This window comes from Podarcis gaigeae, assembly GCF_964106915.1.
Source record: "Podarcis gaigeae genome assembly, chromosome: 2".
Lineage (NCBI taxonomy): Eukaryota > Metazoa > Chordata > Lepidosauria > Squamata > Lacertidae > Podarcis > Podarcis gaigeae.
The window spans coordinates 117,899,509-117,919,255 of NC_139679.1; the positions used below are offsets into that span (position 1 = coordinate 117,899,509).

Genomic DNA, 19,747 nt, shown 5'->3' on the forward strand with positions numbered 1-19,747 from the left:
AGTGCCTTTGGGCTCTGGGGAAGTGTGCTCACTTATTTTTATTTTCCCTTTCTATTTACTCGCTTACTGGCACACCAGTAAAGCAATGGTGCCCGGCCAAAAGAATGAGAAGGCGAAGCAGACTTGTATGTCAACATGGTTGGATTCTAGAGTTGGAAGGGACCCCGAGGGTCATCGAGTCCAACCCCCGGCAATGCAGGACTCTATTGCCTCATGTGGGACTCGAACCCATGACCCCGAGATTAAGAGTCTCGTGCCCCCATCTAAACCAAAAGTACTGATCAGGGAGCGACCTGTGGCTGCTGGTGGCCTTTCAAGCTGACCCACTTCACAGGGTTGTTGTGATGGTAGCTACGGAAGCGGAGAGCACCATGGGCCACCATGAGTCTCTTGGAGAAAAGGCAGGGTATTAAAAACGCAGAGGCAGCTGGGCTTGTGCTCCAGGTGGAAAGCCCTTCGAAGTCTCAGTTTGCAAGAGAGCATCTCAAGTCCCATCAGTTCAGGGCAAGAGGGAGATGGCAGGCAGCCTCGCTCACTTCCAGTGTAAAATTGGGAATAAACAACTCGCTGACTTTTAGAAGACAACTGAAGGCAGCCCTATTTAAGGAAGTGTTTGATGTTTAATTGTGTTTTTAATATTCTGTTAGGAACAACCGAGAGTGGCTGGGGAGACCCAGCCAGATGGGCGAGGGATAAATTATTATTGGAAGTGGACGCTTGGGTTGCGAACATAATCTGAGAGGGAAGCACGTTTGCAACCCGCAGCGTCCGCAACCCACTGCGCATGCACAGGTTACAATTCGGAGCTTCTGCGCATGCACAAAGCACAATTTAGTGCTTCTGCGAATGCACAAGCACCAAAACCCGGAAGTAACCCATTCCGGTACTTTCGGGTTTGGCGCAGTGCGCAACCCGAAATCTCGCGACCCGAAGCGTCTGTAATCCGAGGTATGACTGTATTATTATTATTATTATTATTATTATTATTATTATTATTAAGCCCTCATCAAGATTCTCCCGAGAATTTGGCACTTTTCAAAGTGAGATCTTATTTATTTATTTCCTGAAAGTTGTCCACTGCTGGGCTATTTAAAAAAAACGCGCCAATCTCAAAGCGGTTCACAGAGAGAACGGAACAGCAAAAATGTCAGTAAAAGCAACTCCTCAAAACATTCAGAAGATAAAACCAGCAACAAACTGAAAGCAGATTGAGACAGGTGTCATCGGCTGCCCTGGAGTAACAGCAAAGCCCTTTGGCGTTCTGGATTGAACAGCAATTATCCGTTGACCTACAATCCCATGTCATCCACATATGTCCCACGGTGATGTACGAAATAGAATAAAAACAGCATTCAAAAAAACCCTGACAAATGGAAAAACAATAGGAAATGGACCCATAAGGCCTGCCATCCTATTCTCCCAGCTGCAAGAGCTTGTAGGAACAAAAATGAGTTCACCTTTTTCTGGAAGGTACGGGCTTCTGAGATCTTTGGAAATTGCCTGCAAACTGTAGTGACATCCTGGGTACATAAGGCAGAAAGCTGTCAATCAATAACAGAAGTTCGCTTAAGCAATCTCCCTCAAGGCATTTTTAAGGGGTTCATTTCTAGAAATAACACACACTTGTGATCCGCAGTTAGTTTATACTTTTATTTAAAACGAGAAATAAGACAATGTTTGTGGCTAGGGTCCCCACAGTCCAAATACTCGAAAGCGGGGGGGGGGGGGGCGGGGGTCACTGAAGTCCCGTGTTATTGTCCATAATATTATTAACAGTAATCATTATCATTAAGCATAAGAAATCCTCTTTACACAATATGTACATTGCGGGTGGTGGGAGCAAACCGAAGGAGACTCTTGAGCTGGCTATTTTATTTATTATTTATATTTGCTATTGTCTGAATTGCCACACTTCATCCGGAGATCGCAGGGTGGTTCAGAAGATAAGAATATCAAATCGAGAACGCAAAATGCATTAATAAAATGAAAGCTGTTCAACAGTGGAGCAGATTTCCATGAGAGGCGGTAGACTCTCTCCATTCTTGGAGGTTTCAAAGCAGAGGTTGCATGGCCATTGGTCATGTATGATCTAGTTCAAGATTCCTGCATTACAGGGGACTGGACCATCACACAAATGCATTCAAAAGGCCATAGAATGTTAATCAGCTAAAGGCCCAGTTATGGAGAAATGTTTTTGCCTGGCACCTAAAGATGTATTGAAGGTGCCAGCTGAGCCCCCCCCCCCCCCCCCGGGGAGAAGCATTCCACAAACGGGGAGCCACCACAAAAAAAGGCCCTTTCCCGTGTTGCCATCCTCCTAACCTCATGTGGAGGAGGCACACAAAGAAGGGCCTCGTTTTATGATCATGGGGTCCGGGGTTGGTTCATATGGGGAGAGGCAGTCCTTGAGGTATTGTGGCCCTCGGCTGTTTAAGGCTTTCCAGGTCAGAACCAGCACTTTGAATCGGGCCTGGAAACTAAAGGCTGGCCAAATGATTTGCTGCAAGTCGAACTGTACAGTTGGAAGGGACCCCTTGGGTCATCTAGTCCAACCCCCTGCAATGAAGGCAACCCTATGCCTTTCTTTTAATAAAGCCCGATGTTTTTGACACCCTTCTTTGGTATCCCTGCACCCCACCACTCCCTTTGGGCCGGTGGATCAGGACACCAATGCAGACAGGCTAGGATCGTCGTGTGATGGGCTCAAACTGCCTTGCCCCGGTGAGCAACCTGGCCGTTGAATTCTGCACCGGCTGAAGTTTCCGAACCATCTTTTGACCACTGCCTCCTTCAAGCAGCCAGGGACCACCCCCTCTCTCAAGGAGAAATTCATCACCCCCCTGGCCCAGGCAGCTGTCTCTGCTCTGCTGGCTTTTTTCAGCCAGGAGGTTTCGACTCTGCCTGTTAAAAATGTCAAAACGCGCTTCACCTCTCTGCAGCTCCCCCTACTAACAGCACCACATTCCCAGCGTAAGGCTCTCCTTCGCAGGCCTCGACCTTCACGCCGTTGCCCAACGCCCCTTCCTCCCCAGCCGCCTGGGGGTGCGCAACACCGTTTTGCCCGTGATTTAAGTCCTCCTGGGTCACCGGTTTCAACTCTAGATTGATGGGCTGGCGGTGGATGAGCTGGTGCTTGTACAAACTCGACGTGTAGCTGAACCGCCGCCCGCAGTCCAGACACGAGTAGGGCTTTTCACCCGTGTGGATCCTCTCGTGCCTCACCAAGTCCGCCTTGTCCCGGAAGCCTTTCACGCAGAGGAAGCACCAGTGGTTTTTTTGCCCCCTGCGGCTCAGCTTTTTCCGGACAGCTTTGGTCGCAGCCCCAACCCGGCTTGGGGCAGCTCCCCACGGAGAGTCCCCCGCTGGCCAGTATCCGCTGGAGAAGGTGCCAGCGACGCTCTCTTGGGATGCTGTTGACGGGCTGGGCAGCAAGGATCCTGGCTGCAGGCAGGCCTTTTCCTGGCTTGAAGACACTTTTCCATCACCTGCAAGGGGGAAAGAGAGAATCCAACCAGATGTCATGTCTCATGCTAGGGAGAAGATTAAAGAAATTAATATATTTCACAAATGCACACACCCAAATGTTGCACCTGCAAGCAAGTGTCTCTGTTACTGTTTTTAAGATTTTCAATTTTATACATTTCAATAATCTTACAATCATTTTAACGTTTCAAAACTTGTCTTCCTTCCCCCCCTTTCTGCGGTTACTTAAATTTATTTTTTGTATTTTCTACATATTCCAAATTAACTTAACTTACTCATTTATTCATCTACTTTAAATATAAAACTGCAGGTTATTACAATAATCCTGCTAACGTCCTTATCTGTTTACAGTTCATTTGTAAATATTCAATAAACCATTTCCATTCTTTGTTATCTTGATCTCTTATTCTTCTGGTAAGATTTGCCATTTCTGTATACAGTGGACCCTCGGGTTACGTTACCTTCAGGTAATGTAAACTTCAGGTTGCGGACGCGGCAAACCCGGAAGTGGGTTTGCCGCTTGCGCATAAGCACTCTGCGCACTTCATGCATACGCAGAAGTGGGTCCTCCAGTAACGAAATCTTCGGGATATGGCCAGGCCTCCAGAACGGATCCCATTCATAACCGGAGGTACCACTGTATTCCATAAGTTTTTGTATCTGTTATACTATTATAACATGTTGTTATCATTATTTGTCCAAGACCTTTTCAAACCTCTTAAAGCATGCAAATGGCTTTCATTCTATCAGTGCAGGCATTTCTTCTCCCTCCACACACTGTTCTGGGTGGGCTCTGCCAATCCTACAAAGCCATTTTGGGGTATTTGTGTGCATGCATGGACAGGGGGAAATCTTGTTGCACTAGTGAGACTTATTGGTTAGTGCATGGTGCTGATAACGGCAAGGTGGCAAGTTTGATCCCCATATGGGACGGCTGTTCCTTTCAACTCTTTGATTCTATGATTCCAGCTCTTTGGTCTATTTATTTATCTGCATTTATATCTCACATTTTTATTTTTTTAAAAAAGGGGGAGGTTAGGCTGAGAGAGGGAGAGCGCACCTGTGTGTGACTGGCCCAGGATCACCCATCAAGCTTCATGAGTAAGTGGGGATTTGAATCTTGGTTACCCAGGTCCTACTCTGAAATTCTAACCCACCACAAAACACTGGATCCAGTGCTCTGCTTAATCCACCATTTTATGTTCAGTTGCTGCACTAGCAGCATATCACACAGCTGTCCCATCAAGACGATGCAGAGGGCCCTGAAAACTCTCAAGGGAGAGACCAAATCTCCACCACAGAAGTACTGTTTTGGGGGGACAGGGGGGCGGGCAGGTGTGGATGGGGTACTAAATGGGGTAACTGTGCTCCTGAAGGACCAGATGCACAGCCTGAGAGTCATTTTGGACTCACAGCTGTCCATGGAGGCGCAGGTCAGTTCTGTGTCCAGGGCAGCTGTCTACCAGCTCCATCTGGTACACAGACCCTACCTGCCCGCCGACTGTCTCTCCAGAGTGGTGCATGCTCTGGTTATCTCCCACTTGGACTACTGCAATGCGTTCTATGTGGGGCTACCTTTGCAGGTGACCCAGAAACTGCAACTAATCCAGAATGCAGCAGCTAGACTGGTGACTGGGAGCGGCTGCCGAGTCCACATAACGCCGGTAGTGAAAGACCTACACTGGCTCCCAGTACGTTTCTGAGCACAATCCGAAGTGTCGGTGCTGACCTTTAAAGCCCTAAACGGCCTCAGCCCAGTATACCTGAAGGAGCATCTCTACCTCCATCGTTCTGCCTGGACACTGAGGTCCAGCACCGAGGGCCTTCTGGCGGTTCCCTCACTGCGAGAAGCCAAGTTACAGGGAACCAGGCAGAGGGCCTTCTCGGTAGTGGCACCCGCCCTGTGGAACGCCCTCCCATCAGATGTCAAGGAAATAACCAACTACCTGACTTTCAGAAGACATCTGAAGGCAGCCCTGTATCAAGTAGATTTTAATGTTTGATATTTTTATTGCCTTATTATTATTATTATTATTCTGTTGGGAGCAGCCCAGAGTGGCTGGGGAAGCCCAGCCAGGTAAGTGGGGTATAAATTGTTGTTGTTCAGGTTGACCCCCCCCCCCAGTTCAATCTCTGGCACCCCCACTTTAGAAAAAGAACCAGAAAGTAGGTGATGTGAATAGTCCTAACAGGGAAGGGGAGACGTCAGTGGAAGCAAGGAGGGAGATACATTGAAAGGGAGTCTTTGCCCAAGGGCTCCCCTGAACCCAGATCCGACTCTGGCTGGAAGCTGTGGTCCCAGAGGGTAAGCCCAGCCCCATACCTGCACCGTGGCTGCCTTCTACGTGCTTCCTCTGGTGTCTGTTGAGGGCTGGTTTCTGAGTGAAGCTTTGTCCGCACTCGAAGCAGCTGTACGGTCTCTCTCCCGTGTGGACTGTCTGGTGACGAAGGACTTGCGAAATGTCCCGGAAACTCTTCCCGCACTCTAGGCACTCGGGGCGTTTGCGGCCCACAAGCGTCTTCGGGGGTCGGACAGTGATGCTGACACCTGTTTGGCCAGAGGTGGGGAGCGGTATGAGATCCCGCACGAGGGAGGAGCATCGCAAGGTTTAAATAAGGTCATTTGCTTACGTGAATTTTAACCGATGCAAAACTTTTCTGATTCCTTAGTGCACCAGTTGGAAACTATGGTGCCAAGCAGTGTGTGTGTGTACCATACGTTATTGAAAAATACCACACGTTTTGGAAATTTACTCATTTGCTGTTCATTTAGACACCTCTTAAGAGATCACAAACAAATATTGCATGATGGTTCCCAAGATCAAGAAGAAGGGGTTTTTTTGTCTATGCGTCTCTACAATTGGATGCCATTTTGAATCAAGGTTGCAGAATGAACCTTTCAAAACTGCACTGGTTTTTAGGTTTCTCAAGCCTGCTCGAGGTAAGAAATTAAGTAAATACAGTAGATTAGATAAGCAGACAGACAGACAGACAGATAAAAATATTTTTGATAGGCTAAAAAGGGTATCTCTTATTAACTGGGCAGCAGATTTTGTTTTTCTGTGAAGGTTATGTTTAATACAATATCTTATGAGGACGGTATCAGGAACATCTGAGAACAGACATTCCTCCTTCTGATACTTCTTCCACTGTCATTTTAGGAGAGGCACTCTCTCTCTCTCTCTCTCTCTCTCTCTCTCTCTCTCTCTCTCTCTCTCACACACACACACACACACACACACACACAGAAGGAATTCCTCTTCTTAAGATAATATTAGAAGAGACATTTCCTTATCTCTCACACAGCAAGAGGGAATCACAAGAAGAAGAAGAAGAAGAAGAAGAAGAAGAAGAAGAAGAAGAAGAGTAGGAGGAGTAGGAGTTTGGATTTGATATCCCGCTTTATCACTACACTAAGGAGTCTCAAAGCGGCTAACAATCTCCTTTTCCCTTCCTCCCCCACAACAAACACTATTAAGTATATCAACACACCAAAGTTGGAATCCAAATACAGTGGTACCTTGGTTCTTAAATTTAATCCGTTCCAGGAGTCCGTTTGACTCCCAAAATGGTTCGAAAACCAAGGTGCAGCTTCCGATTGGCTGCAGGAACTTCCTGCACTCAATCGGAAGCCACATTGGACGTTCGACCTCCGAAAAACTTTCGCAAACCGGAACACTCACTTCTGGGTTTGCGGTGTTGGGGAGCCGATTTGTTCAGGAGCCAAGCCGTTCAGGAACCAAGGTACCACTGTATTACATCTTCTATTGTAAATTGCATCGTTTCAATAATCTAGATGGATCTGTAGCATTTGTGCAGTTATTTAAAAGCTTTATATTTTGTGTGTGTGCAGATTCTATTCCCTCTTGAGCATATTCATCTTCCGTGGCACCCGCAAAATTGATTACGGCATACGTACCTGTGTAGCTCTTTTCTTCCAGATGTTTTCTGAGATGTCTGTTGAGGGCTGGCTTCTGGGTAAAGCTCTGCCCACATTCGGAGCAGGAATACGGCTTCTCTCCGGTGTGGACTGTCTGGTGCCGGAGGACATGTGAGATATCCCGGAAACTCTTGCCGCATTCCGGGCACTCAGGACGTTTGCGGCCCGTGTGGGTCTTCTGGTGTCTATCCAGCTGCCACTCATCCTGGAAGCTTTCGCCGCATTCGAGGCACCAGTGGCCATGCTCCTCCAAGCGCACTACGGTCTCGTAGACCCCCTCGCTGCAGAGCGTGGCTTCGTCCCACCTCTCCAGCGGCTCCGTCTCATTCTCCTGTTCCATGTCACAGCTGCTTTCGAGGGAACCAGGCTGCCCCAATAACGTCCCGAGCATCACCGGGAGCCTGGGACTTCCTCGCTGGAACGGGCCCAGCTTGCTCCCATTCAGAGTTGTTTCTCCAGCTGAGACCGCATAGCCATCCAGGTTCACTTTCCCTGAACGGGAAAAGGAAACAGAAGAATCAGGCTGGATTTTACTGCACAGTATTGAAAAATAGACAAAAGAGCTCTGCTGGACACCAATGCTGCTTCCACATGGCCACATTTTGACGGGAGCATTTGCATGACATCTTAAACACCCTCTCTCATTTTAGCTTCTAAAGCTCAGAGAAATCTGACTCTCTTTATCTCATTGGATGAGCTGCACAATTTTCACAGGCCTTTTGCTCTGCTATTCTGGTCAGTTATGCCTCTATTTACTTTGCTCTAGCAGCTAGCATTTTCCTAGATTCCTCTAGCTGTTTCCTTCTCTATGGCTTGTCTCTTCTGCCAAGAAATCATCATCATCAACATTAGAATTTATATACAGTGGTGCCCCGCAAGACGGAAAACCCGCTAGACGAAAGGGTTTTCCGTTTTGGAGGTGCTTCGCAAAACGAATTTCCTATGGGCTTGCTTTGCAAGACGAAAATGTCTAGTGAGTTCCTGCGGGGTTTTTTTTCTCCCCCCCCCTTTTTCTAAGCCGCTTATCAGCTGATCCGCTAAGCCGCTTAACAGCTGATCCGCTAAACCGCTTATCAGCTGATCCGCTAAGCCGCTAATCAGCTGATCCGCTAAGCCGCTTATCAGCTGATCCGCTAAGCTGCTAATAGCGCTAATCCGCTAATGGGCTTGCTTCGCAAGACGAAAAAACCGCAAGATGAAGAGACTCGCGGAACGGATTCTTTTCGTCTTGCGAGGCACCACTGTACTGCCCAATACCCAGGGGTCTCAGGGCGGTTCTAATAATAATAATAATAATAATAATAATAATAATGGTGATGATTTATACCCCACCCTCCCCAGAATAAAATCAAGATATAAAACCACAAAATACCTAATAAAAATAAAAACAGATGCCTCCATGGGAAGCCCACAAACAAGACTGGAGAGCAAACAATCTAAATGGGATCAATGGGATCCATACAATTCATACATACCCAATGAGTTGGGACCCAGGCTGCCCTCCAACGGTGACCACTCGGCCTCAGGGGAGACCACAATCACCTCCTCCTCGTGTCTCTCCAGTGCCTAAAAGAGCAGAGAGGATTCCTGTCAAGTCAACGCCTCGGAGTCAGGAGGGCGAACCCTCCTCAGGCTCACCCTGAGGAAAATCAAATCTTAAAACTTTCTCAAAAGACGACCAGGTCAAATCAGCAATGATACATTGGGCAAAGGATTTGGGACATAATATCCAGATGGCAGATTGGGAAAGGTTATGGAAAACGGATCTGAAATCTACAGCATGCTGTACACTGAAAGAAAATTATATGAAAATGATGTACTGGTGGTGTTTGACTCCTAGTAAGTTAGCAAAAATGTATAGAACTAGTGCAAATACCTGCTGGGAATGTAATGAAAAAGAAGGTACCTTTTATCATGTGTGGTGGTCGTGTAAGGTAATAAAAGCTTTCTGGGAGATGATATATAATGAAATGAAAAAAAATGTTTAAAAAATAACTTTTGTTAAAAAACCAGAAGCTATTCTATTAGGAATTATAGGAATTATATTCCAAAGAAGACATTTTATGTATACAACAACTGCTGCACGGATGTTATTAGCCCAGAGATGGAAAGAAGACAGAGGCCCTCTCAGAGAGGAATGGCAAACTAAGCTGATGGACTGGAAAGCTCAGGAAACAAGAGGACAAAAACTTTATAAAAGGAATGGGATTTTTAAAAAACTTATTTAGGAGACCATTGCAAGCAGATGAAAACATGAGCAGGATTTTAATCTCACTTGTAGTGAAACAATTATTATGGACAATATGGAGTGATACAAAATGCAGACTATGGAATAATATGCAGTTGTAAATGTTGACAATAGGACCCACGGAGGGGGTGGGGGGAAGTCTTGAGATTCAGAGTAATCTCTGTACCGTGGTACCTCGGGTTAAGAACTTAATTCGTTCCGGAGGTCCGTTCTTAACCTGAAACTGTTCTTAACCTGAAGCACCACTTTAGCTAATGGGGCCTCCCGCTGCACAATTTCTGTTCTCATCCTGAGGTAAAGTTCTGAACCCGAGGTACTATTTCTGGGTTAGCGGAGTCTGTAACCTGAAGCGTATGTAACCTGAAGCGTATGTAATCCGTATATGGATACACATTTGGATTGTTCTAATTTTACATTTCTAAAATCAAATCAAAATGATTTAAAGTAAAATCTTAAAACTTTCTCTCCTTTACCTCGGCCTCTGGTTGCTGGCGTCTGAGGAAATCTTCGGCCAGGGCCACCGCCTGTGAGCAGCTTTCCGGGTCCTGTCCCCTGACCCAGCTCTGCATCTCTGGAGGCAGGATGCTCAGGAACTGCTCCAGGACCACCAGCTCCAGGATCTGCTCCTTGGTGTGCTTCTCTGGCTTCAGCCACTGCCAGCAGAGTTCCTGGAGCTTCTTGCAAACCTCTCGGGGTCCCTCGGCTTCCTGGTAGCCAAACTGCCCGAAATGTCTGCCCTGTGCGTCGGTGCCAGTGTCGTCCTTTCCCACGGCCTCTTTCTCCGACGTCCTGTTTTCTCCAGTGACCAGATTGCTAAAGGCTGTTGGAGCTCCTCTGCCATTGCCCACCAGAAACTGAGCGACTCCATCTCCGCTGGGCCACTGGCCAGCAACCGTCACGGCCTCACAAGAGCCCCACGGCAACGGTTTCGACGGCTGTTGGCTTCCCCACCCGGAGGGAAGGGGCTGCACGGCCTTTAGGACCTCCTGCCACTGAGTTTCCCAGCGTTGCGCCAAGCCCTCCTCGGACCCCTGGGTCAACTCTTGGGGGGGCACCCAGCCCAGAAGCTCCCCGATGGTCCCAACCTGGATGACGCGAGGGACCACCCGTTCCCCTTCGGATTCCAAAAGCCCCGCTTGGGATCCCTCCCTCAGTTTCGCGCCAGGGATCGCCTCGTGTTCTAGAACGTTCTGCAAAGGGAGACTCATGACTCCGCCGGCCCTCAGCTCGGCAGCCATTTTGTCCGGCGGCGTCAGAACACCGGAGGCAATGTCCACAGAGAGTGTAGAAAGTGTTATTTTAAGCTGGAAAGCCCATCACTGGAAGGACAAAGGTTCTGAAATGTTCCCACATCAAGACCTGCAGGCCTAAAACAAACAAATAAACAAACAAACAGAATATTTGTAGCCCTCTCCTTAAAAAAAGAGCTAAACAAAGAGTTTACTCCTTCTTATCCAACGTGTGAGAGACTTGTGCCTTTGTGGATGTACCACAGGTGATGCCAGGAAGGACCTTTCCATCAGTCGCACCTCCTTTAAAATAAGCGCATCTCATGTTTTCATCCGCCAGGCTGATTCCTCCAGGACACACCAGCAGGATCTGTCGATGGTGCCGCAAGCAAGTCACTCCTGTCAGATGGTGACTTTATGCTGGATTCAGCAAAATTTCCAGCCAGCAAGAAAGGAACGTTTTTTCCCTGAAGGAAGAAGACAAAAGGTGGAATAAATAAGGAAAAAACCAAGTTGTTTTGGCTGTTGAGTCGTTCTGAAAGAGAAACCATATTTTAAGCCTTCAGGCTGAGCATCTGCCTTGCTCTATCCTGGGTTCAATCTTTTGCATCTCCATACAGAGCTCGGGATAAGCTGGGTTTCCATGTTAGTAGTAATAATAATAATAATAATTATTATTATTTATTTATACCCCACCCATCTGGCTGGATTTCCCCAGCCACTCTGGGCAGCTCCCAACAGAATAATAATAATAATAATAATAATAATAATAAAGCGAAAAACATCAAACATTAAAAACTTCCCTAAACAGGGCTGCCTTCAGATGTCTTCTGAAAGTCAGATAGTTGTTTATTTCCTTGACATCTGATGGGGGGTGTTACACAGGGTAGGTGCCACTACTGAGAAGGCCTTGCCTTTTTTCTGAGCATGCTCATTCAACTTTTCCCTTTCCTCCAGTCACTTTCTTCATGATCAGAGCTTGTGCAGCTAGACTGAGCCTTTTCTATATGCACAACTACAAATATAATTGGCAAGCTTTGAAAAGCCTCAGGCCCTTGTGCCAGGGTACCAGTTAAAAGCGCTTTGCTAAACTGGGCCTGCTATCTGGGTCTAGCAGCTGACACAACATCATGGGAAGAACATTTCAGTTCTGAGCTAAATGGACCAATGGTACAACATCGTCCACAGATCGTCCTTTGTCATTTTATCCTCTCAACAACCCAGTTAAGTAGTCTTTAGGCTGAGAGAGAACGTGAGGGGCTAAAGGTCACTCAATGAGCTTTACAGCCACATGGAGACTTGAACTCGTGTCTCCCTCTTCCTAGTCCAGCACTCCAACTTGGCGTGACTGACCTATGTAGCCCTCCAGAGGTCAGGGATGATGCGAGCTGTTAGTGGTTCGACTATCAGACTCGGACCTCAGCGACCAGAGTTAAAATTACCCCACAGCCATGAAACCCACTAAGTGACCTTGGGCCATTCATTGCTTCTCAGCCTGACCTACCTGGCAGGGTTAAATGAGGATTAAATGAGAAGGAAGAGGACCCATGTAGGCCACACCTTTAGCTCCTTGCAGGAAGAGGTGAGATACAAATGCAATAAACAAAGTTCTCTCCTCTAACCATATGGCACACAAAAAAGGAATATATATATATTTATATAAATAAAAGAAATCACACTCCCAGTGTTCTTATTAGATAAGTGATTCTCGGTAATACCTCTTCTTCCTTTGACTCCATTTGCTTACACACCTGGTTAATTCCATAATTTTATGCTTGCTCACAATCCCACCTGAAGTCACCTTTGCTGTTTCACACCCCTGACACGCCTTAGGAAACAACCTCAAATTTAACTTTCAAGTAAAAACAAACAAACCCCAAAACAGAGTTTTGTGTAAAGTGTTAACCTACCACCCCATTATTATCTCAACTAGGACGTCCAGTTGATTATTCAAAACAAAAAATTCCTTCCAGTACCTTAAAGACCAACTAAGTTAGTTCTAGGTATGAGCTTTCGTGTGCATGCACACTTCTTCAGATACACTCAGTTGATTATTGTGTGACTTGTTCCCTCATTGTGGACCAAGGTAAGCAAAACCCGCAAAATTTCTAGGAGTTGCTGTTAGAAATAAGGGTCACAACAATGAACTTTCAATTTTGTGTGGGTTTTCGTTTAAATTGGGCAGCGCTGTCTGCTTAGCTGCCTTCATATATGTCTCTTCTTTGTGCACAAATTGCAATGCTTGGTGGCTGATTAAAAATATCGATCTAGTGTATCAGGATGTTCTATGGCACAACTTCAGTGTGTATTAAGGGGGAGACGTTCTTCTTAAAAGCCTCCCCACTTTTGCAAGAATCCTCTATCGAACCACTGCCTCTTCACTTTTTCCTATCTCACCCCCCCCATCCACCCCAATTGCACGAAAGTTACTTTCCCATCCTAAAACGCCAAAAAGATGTAATGGCAAACCGTAGCATTTATGAAGGAGAAATAAAATACTAAAATACTGAAGAACAAGAACAAGAGGAGGAGGAGGAGGAGGAGGAGGAGGAGACTCTGTAGTTGTAGACAGAGGTGGTGTACAGGGAAACACACGTACAGGAAAACATACGAAAATCCGTTTTATCAAAGATCTAGGTCAAAAGTGAACGGAAGTGGCAGAGGGCAAGGGTTTGCATCTGCTTTGCAGCACTTGCAGATTTAGAAACTTTCCCCTTTCCCCCTCCACATGCAACTCACAGCACATCCTGCCCCACTGCGCTGGATCTGCTTCAGCCCCACAGAGGCTGTCCTCTTTCTGGTCTGGCTGTATCCTGCAACAGAGGGGCTGGAGAGGGTGGGGAGCATCCAGAACAGGAAGTGGGCAGCCCTAATTTATTTCCCCTTCACCCCCAACTCCTCAGTCTCTCTAGGAACCAAAACACTCACAATGTAACCCTTCGTGTGCCTGTAAAAAAAAACCACAACCCAACCAACCAGAGACACACTTTTAGCCTCACGATCTTATAAAACACACATTTTATCAAGAGAAATATTGGAGGGTATGGAGTAGGGTGTCCCCATTTTCATCAGCTGTGCAAATCCCCATAGAGCGGGGAGGGTCCCGAGGGTCATCTAGTCCAACCCCCTGCAAATGCAGCAATTACATATTGGAAGAAGCTGGGGCTTGAACTCTGGCGCTCCTGCCTGCAAACCGCGTGCTCTTCCACTGAGCCGCGCGGCACCTCCCCAAGGGCAATGAATGCACTCTGCATATGCTCAGAGGGCCCACCGGACCCTTCATATTCCTGACTGCCATGACGCAGGCTCTGAAAAGCTGGGCACCTCATCTGTCCCAAGCACAAGTTCTGCCCATGTTGGAAGTTCCCCTACTGCCCCCTCTCTGCCCAGGGCAATGCAACCCCGCCAACAACTCAGCTGTGGTACTAAAGGGGTTAAAGGGCCTGAGCTAGAGATTCCTAGAGAGGACAGGAAATGGAGAGCGCATGGGGGAACTAAAACGCCAACGGAATCTTCCTGGTGCACCTTTCTTTCCCTTCCCTTCTTTCTTTGGAGGAAGCTGGGCTGTTTAAAGTGGTGGTGGTGGTGTTTATTCGTTTAGTCGTGTCCGACTCTTGGTGACCCCCTGGACCAGAGCACGCCAGGCACTCCTGTCTCCCACTGCCTCCCGCAGTTTGATCAAACTCATGTTTGTAGCTTCTAGAACACTGTCCACCCATCTCATCCTCTGTCGTCCCCTTCTCCTTGTGCCCTCCATCTTTCCCAACATCAGGGTCTTTTCCAGGGAGTCTTCTCTTTTTTTTTAAGATAATATTTATTAATTTTCACAACTAACAAAAGACAAAAAAGAAAACAACAACAGACACGAAAAAAAAGAAAGAAAAGAAATAGACATATACAAAACACAAAAGATGTGACTTCCCCATACCTCCCTTACACTGCATCCTTGTTTTGCAATTTTTTAGCAACCCTTAGGTCCTTTTTTCTATTTGTATCTTTCTCCAATTTCTTAATATTATTATTTACAGCTGTAATTCTCTGTTTCTTACCCCCTGACATCTTAACAGTCCACAATCTTACAACAGTTTTTAAGATATAATTTAAATTTTTTCCAGTCCTCCTCCACTGTCTCTTTCCTCTGGTCACGGATTCTGCCGGTCATCTCCGCCAGTCCCATAAATTCAGTCACCTTCATCTGCCATTCTTCCAGAGTGGGTAGTTCTTGCGTCTTCCAATACTTTGCCAGAAGAATTCTTGCCGCTGTAGTTGCATACATAAAAAATGTCCTATCCTTTTTTGGTACCAATTGGCCAACCATGCCCAGGAGAAAGGCCTCCGGCTTCTTTGAAAAAGTCCACTTAAGGACTTTCTTAAGTTCATTATAGATCATTTCCCAGTAGGCCTTAATCCTTGGGCAGGTCCACCAAAGGTGGTAAAAGGTTCCTTCAGACTCATTACATTTCCAGCATTTGTTATTGGGCAAGTGATAGATTTTTGCAAGCTTGACTGGTGTCATGTACCACCTATAGATCATTTTCATTATGTTCTCTTTTAAGGCACTACATGCCGTAAATTTTATACCAGTGGTCCATAACTGCTCCCAGTCAGCAAACATAATGTCATAACCAATATCCTGTGCCCATTTAATCATAGCTGATTTAACCGTTTCTTCCTGTGTATTCCATTTCAGCAGCAAGTTATACATTCTAGACAGATTCTTAGTATTGGGTTCTAACAATTCTGTTTCTAACTTCGACCTCTCCTTCTGGAATCCTACTTTCCTGTCTTGCCTAAATACCTCATTTATCTGATGATAATGTAACCAATCTCGGACTTTATGCTTTAGCTTGTCATAACTCTTAAGTTTAAGCTTTTCACCATCTTGTTCTAAGATTTCACAGTATTTTGACCAATTGGTGTCCATGTTAAGTTTTTTCACTGCCTTAGCTTCCATTGGTGATAACCACCTGGGGGTTTTACTTTCCAACAAATCTTTATATCGAATCCAAACGTTATACAATGCTTTCCTAACAATATGGTTTTTAAAGCCCTTATGCACCTTTACCTTGTCATACCATAGATAAGCATGCCAACCAAAGTTATTGTCATACCCTTCTAAGTCCAAAATGTCTGTGTCCTCAAGAAGTAGCCATTGCTTCAGCCAGCAAAATGCTGCTGATTCATAATAGAGTTTTAAGTCTGGCAGGGCAAATCCCCCTCTATCTTTTACATCCAGGGAGTCTTCTCTTCTCATGAGGTGGCCAAAGTACTGGAGCCTCAGCTTCAGGATCTGTCCTTCCAGTGAGCACTCAGGGCTGATTGCCTTCAGAATGGAGAGGTTTGATCTTCTTGCAGTCCATGGGACTCTCAAGAGTCTCCTCCAGCACCAGAATTCAAAAGCATCAATTCTTCGGCGATCAGCCTTCTTGATGGTCCAGCTCTCACTTCCATACATCACTACTGGGAAAACCATGGCTTTAACTATACAGACCTTTGTTGGCAAGGTGATGTCTTGCTTTTTAAGATGCTATCTAGGTTTGTCTTTGTTTTTCTCCCAAGAAGCAGGCGTCTTTTAATTTTGTGGCTGCTGTCAACATCTGCAGTGATCATGGAGCCCAATAAAGTAAAATCTCTCACTGCCTCCATTTCTTCCCCTTCTATTTGCCAGGAGGTGATGGGACCAGTGGCCATGATCTTCGTTTTTTTGATGTTGAGCTTCAGACTATATTTTGCGCTCTCCTCTTTCACCCTCATTAAAAGGTTCTTTTAATTCCTCCTCACTTTCTGCCATCAAGGTTCTGTCATCTGCTTTTCTGAGGTTGTTGATATTTCTTCCGGCAATCCTAATTCCCGCTTGGGATTCATCCAGCCCAGCCTTTCGCATGATGAATTCTGCATATAAGTTAAATAAGCAGGGAGACAATATACAGCCTTGCCGTACTCCTTTCCCAATTTTGAACCAATCAGTTGTTCCATATCCAGTTCCTAACTGTAGCTTCTTGTCCCACATAGAGATTTCTCAGGAGACAGGTGAGGTGATCAGGCACTCCCATTTCTTTAAGAACTTGCCATAGTTTGCTGTGGTTGACACAGTCAAAGGCTTTTGCATAGTCAATGAAGCAGAAGTAGATGTCTTTCTGGAACTCTCTAGCTTTCTCCATAATCCATCACATGTTTGCAATTTGGTCTCTGGTTCCTCTGCCCCTTCGAAATCCAGCTTGCACTTCTGGGAGTTGTCGGTCCACATACTGCTTAAGCCTGCCTTGTAGATCAGCTGCTCTACATAAGGACATAAAAGAGCCTCTGAATCAGGCCAGCAGCTTATCTAGTCCAGCATCCTGGTCTCAAACAGCAAGCAGGATTCAAGCAGTTTCCCCTCCTGTGGTTTCCAGCAATTGCCATGTAGAAGCATTGGTATCTCCAACCTTGGAGGCCGGTGTTTCCCAAACTTGGGTTTCCTGGTGTTTTTTGGACTACAACTCCCATCATCCTTAGCTAGCAGGACTGATGGTCAGGGATGATGGGAACTGTAGTTCAAAAACAGCTGGAGACCCAAGTTGGAAAACACTGGCAGAGGCAGAGCATAGCTTTCATGGCTAGTAACCATCGATAGGCCTCTCCTCCATAATTTTTTTAAAAATACATATATACATTATTATTATTATTATTTTAACATAGTCATAAATTTTTATCTTATACAATTTTTTTAGACTTCCGTCAACTACCTCTGAAGATTTTCCATTCTTTATCGCTTAATCTGCATTTCTTAATTTCTCTATTACTTTTAATTATCCTTAACTAATATTCTCTTCATAATCTTCCTTGCAATATTTCGCATAATCCTTACAAACATCTTGCAGTCCTACTAGCGTAATCTGTTTATTACAGTTGCTTTTCAAATAGTTTAAATATTTACTCCAGTCCTCTAAGAATCTTTGTCCTGCAGGTTTTGAATCCTTCCTGTCAATTTGTCTAATTCTGCATAGTCCATTAATTCTCCTCCATGAATTTGTCTCATCTTCTTTCAAAGCCATCCCTGTGGCAGGGAGTTCCATAGTTTGACAACAAGCTGCATAAAGAAGCATTTTCTTTTATCTGCCCCTGAATCTTCCAACGTTCAGCTTCATTGGATATCCTTGCAATTTCCCAGCATTTAGGAACTTGAGATGCCCTTAACAAGTTCCCACTCAGCCATGATGCTGACTGCATTAGCTTGGGCCAGCCCTTACCTTAAACTCTAACCACCCTTTTGAGGTTGTTGTGAAGATAAATTGTGTGTGAAGAGGGAGAGAGAGGCAGGCAGAGAGGGCACTGCTGCCCCAGGCTTCTTGGGGAACTAGCAAGATTCAATAAAAGGAAAACTATCACAATAATACAGTGGTACCTCGGGTTAAGAACTTAATTCGTTCCAGAGGTTTGTTCTTAACCAGAAACTGTTCTTAACCTGAAGCACCACTTTAGCTAATTGGGCTTCCCACAGCTGCCGCCGGAGCACGATTTCTGTTCTCATCCTGAAGCAAAGTCCTTAACCCGAGGTACTATTTCTGAGTTAGCCGAGTCTGTAACCTGAAGCGTCTGTAAACTGAAGCGTCTGTAACCCGAGATACCACTGCACTAACAAAATATCATATTAAATAGCTAGATATATTTCCCTTTATTCTCCATTTTATTGTATTTTACTTTTTCTTGGTAATGGCTGTAGAAATATATGCATCCCAGTAAAGAATGGATACAAAAACTTATGAAATATGCAGAAATGGCAAAACTTACTGGAAGAATAAGAAATCAAGATAACAAACTTTTTATGAAAGAATGGAAATGGTTTATTGAATATTTACAGAAGATATATACTTACAATAGATAATTAAATGAGCAAGTTAAATGAATTAAAAAATAAGTGTAAGGAACCGCAGAAAGAGGGGGAAGGAAGTCAAATTTTGAAATGTTAAATTGTAAAACTAATGAAATGTATAAATTTGAAAAGTTTAAATAAAAAACTTTTTTTAAAAAAGAAATATTATATGTAACTAATTTGCAAACAGTTTTTAACAACACCCATCAATAAAATGTGAGGTTCTTATTTTTTCCTGTTTTCTGTATTTCTTTCTTTCTTTCTTAAAAATCTGTTTGCCTACTATGCAGCTGACAGTGTCATGGGGGCCTCACATAAAAAAAGACCAAACTCCCTCCGTTAAAAAAAGTTGCATGTTTAGAATAGATTTATGAAAGATTTAGAAAACCTATTGATTACAATATTTGTGTGAGAATGTATGGGGAAAATACGGAATAACAGATACAATCTTGCTTAAAATGTATATAGGAAGTGCAGTGTAAGCGATGGAAGCCAACCAATGAAATTTTATTATTATTTTCATGTTGAGCTATTTGTAGAATAAACTTGGAAGAATTTTTTTCAACTTATCTTCTTTTCTTTTTCTTCTTTTTTCTTTTCTTCTCTTTTGTTCTTTTTTCATATATATGTTCTTATTTGAAATATATACAGTATGTATGTATGTATTTGCAATATTTTGCTTATATTTTGTAATAATTATGTTAATTGATTTTTTTAAAAAAATACAATTTTTTTATTTAAAAAAGTTGCATGCGTTTTGCTTTTAAAAAATAAAATAAAATAGGCAGATTCCGAGACCTGGGAGAGGAAGCAGTGGAAGAGGATTGGAAGAAATTTAAGGACTATCTACAAAAACATTGTAAATTACATGAGTGCTAAGAAGGATGCGAGATTGAAAATAACATGGCTCCATTAAGTTAGTTGAAAAGAATATGAGAATAAGTGAACCTAAAGAGAAAAATAAATTTTGAATAATTATTATGTTTAAATCGGGT

General features: G+C 44.6%; 3 protein-coding genes across 10 annotated transcripts in view; 1 reads left to right on the top strand and 2 right to left on the bottom strand.

Annotated features, from left to right (window-relative positions):
* Window positions 1-19,747, bottom strand: part of LOC310837236 (uncharacterized protein) — a 501,393-nt gene that overhangs the window by 180,291 nt on the left and 301,355 nt on the right. The gene's annotated exons all lie outside the window — the stretch shown is intronic.
* LOC310837598 (uncharacterized protein) overlaps window positions 1-19,747 on the top strand; it is a 202,246-nt gene that overhangs the window by 84,527 nt on the left and 97,972 nt on the right. The gene's annotated exons all lie outside the window — the stretch shown is intronic.
* On the bottom strand, window positions 1,637-13,816 carry LOC310837349 (uncharacterized protein). Of its 4 annotated transcripts, XM_083723791.1 has the most exons (7): window positions 13,640-13,773; window positions 11,162-11,367; window positions 10,145-11,038; window positions 8,899-8,989; window positions 7,403-7,915; window positions 5,807-6,031; window positions 1,637-3,485 (listed from the first exon to the last, which is right to left on the bottom strand). In XM_083723791.1, exons 3-7 carry the CDS (start codon window positions 10,907-10,909, stop codon window positions 2,926-2,928), a joined length of 2,154 nt encoding a protein of 717 aa, XP_083579917.1. In that variant the 5' UTR covers window positions 10,910-11,038; window positions 11,162-11,367; window positions 13,640-13,773; the 3' UTR covers window positions 1,637-2,925. The 4 variants fall into 4 exon arrangements, with proteins under 4 accessions (XP_083579917.1, XP_083579916.1, XP_083579918.1 ...); XM_083723790.1 differs by having other exon boundaries at window positions 10,145-11,367; window positions 13,640-13,816; XM_083723792.1 differs by lacking the exon at window positions 11,162-11,367.

Bases quoted from the DNA above. Each gene is read 5' to 3' on its own strand.
- LOC310837349 (XM_083723790.1), bottom strand. From the start codon at position 10,909: ATGGCTGCCGAGCTGAGGGCCGGCGGAGTCATGAGTCTCCCTTTGCAG. The intron at 8,990-10,144 runs GTAAAGGAGAGA...CTGCTCTTTTAG, and splicing joins GCCAGCAACCAGAGGCCGAG to GCACTGGAGAGACACGAGGA. The intron at 7,916-8,898 runs GTATGTATGAAT...TTTCCCGTTCAG, and splicing joins CCTGGGTCCCAACTCATTGG to GGAAAGTGAACCTGGATGGC.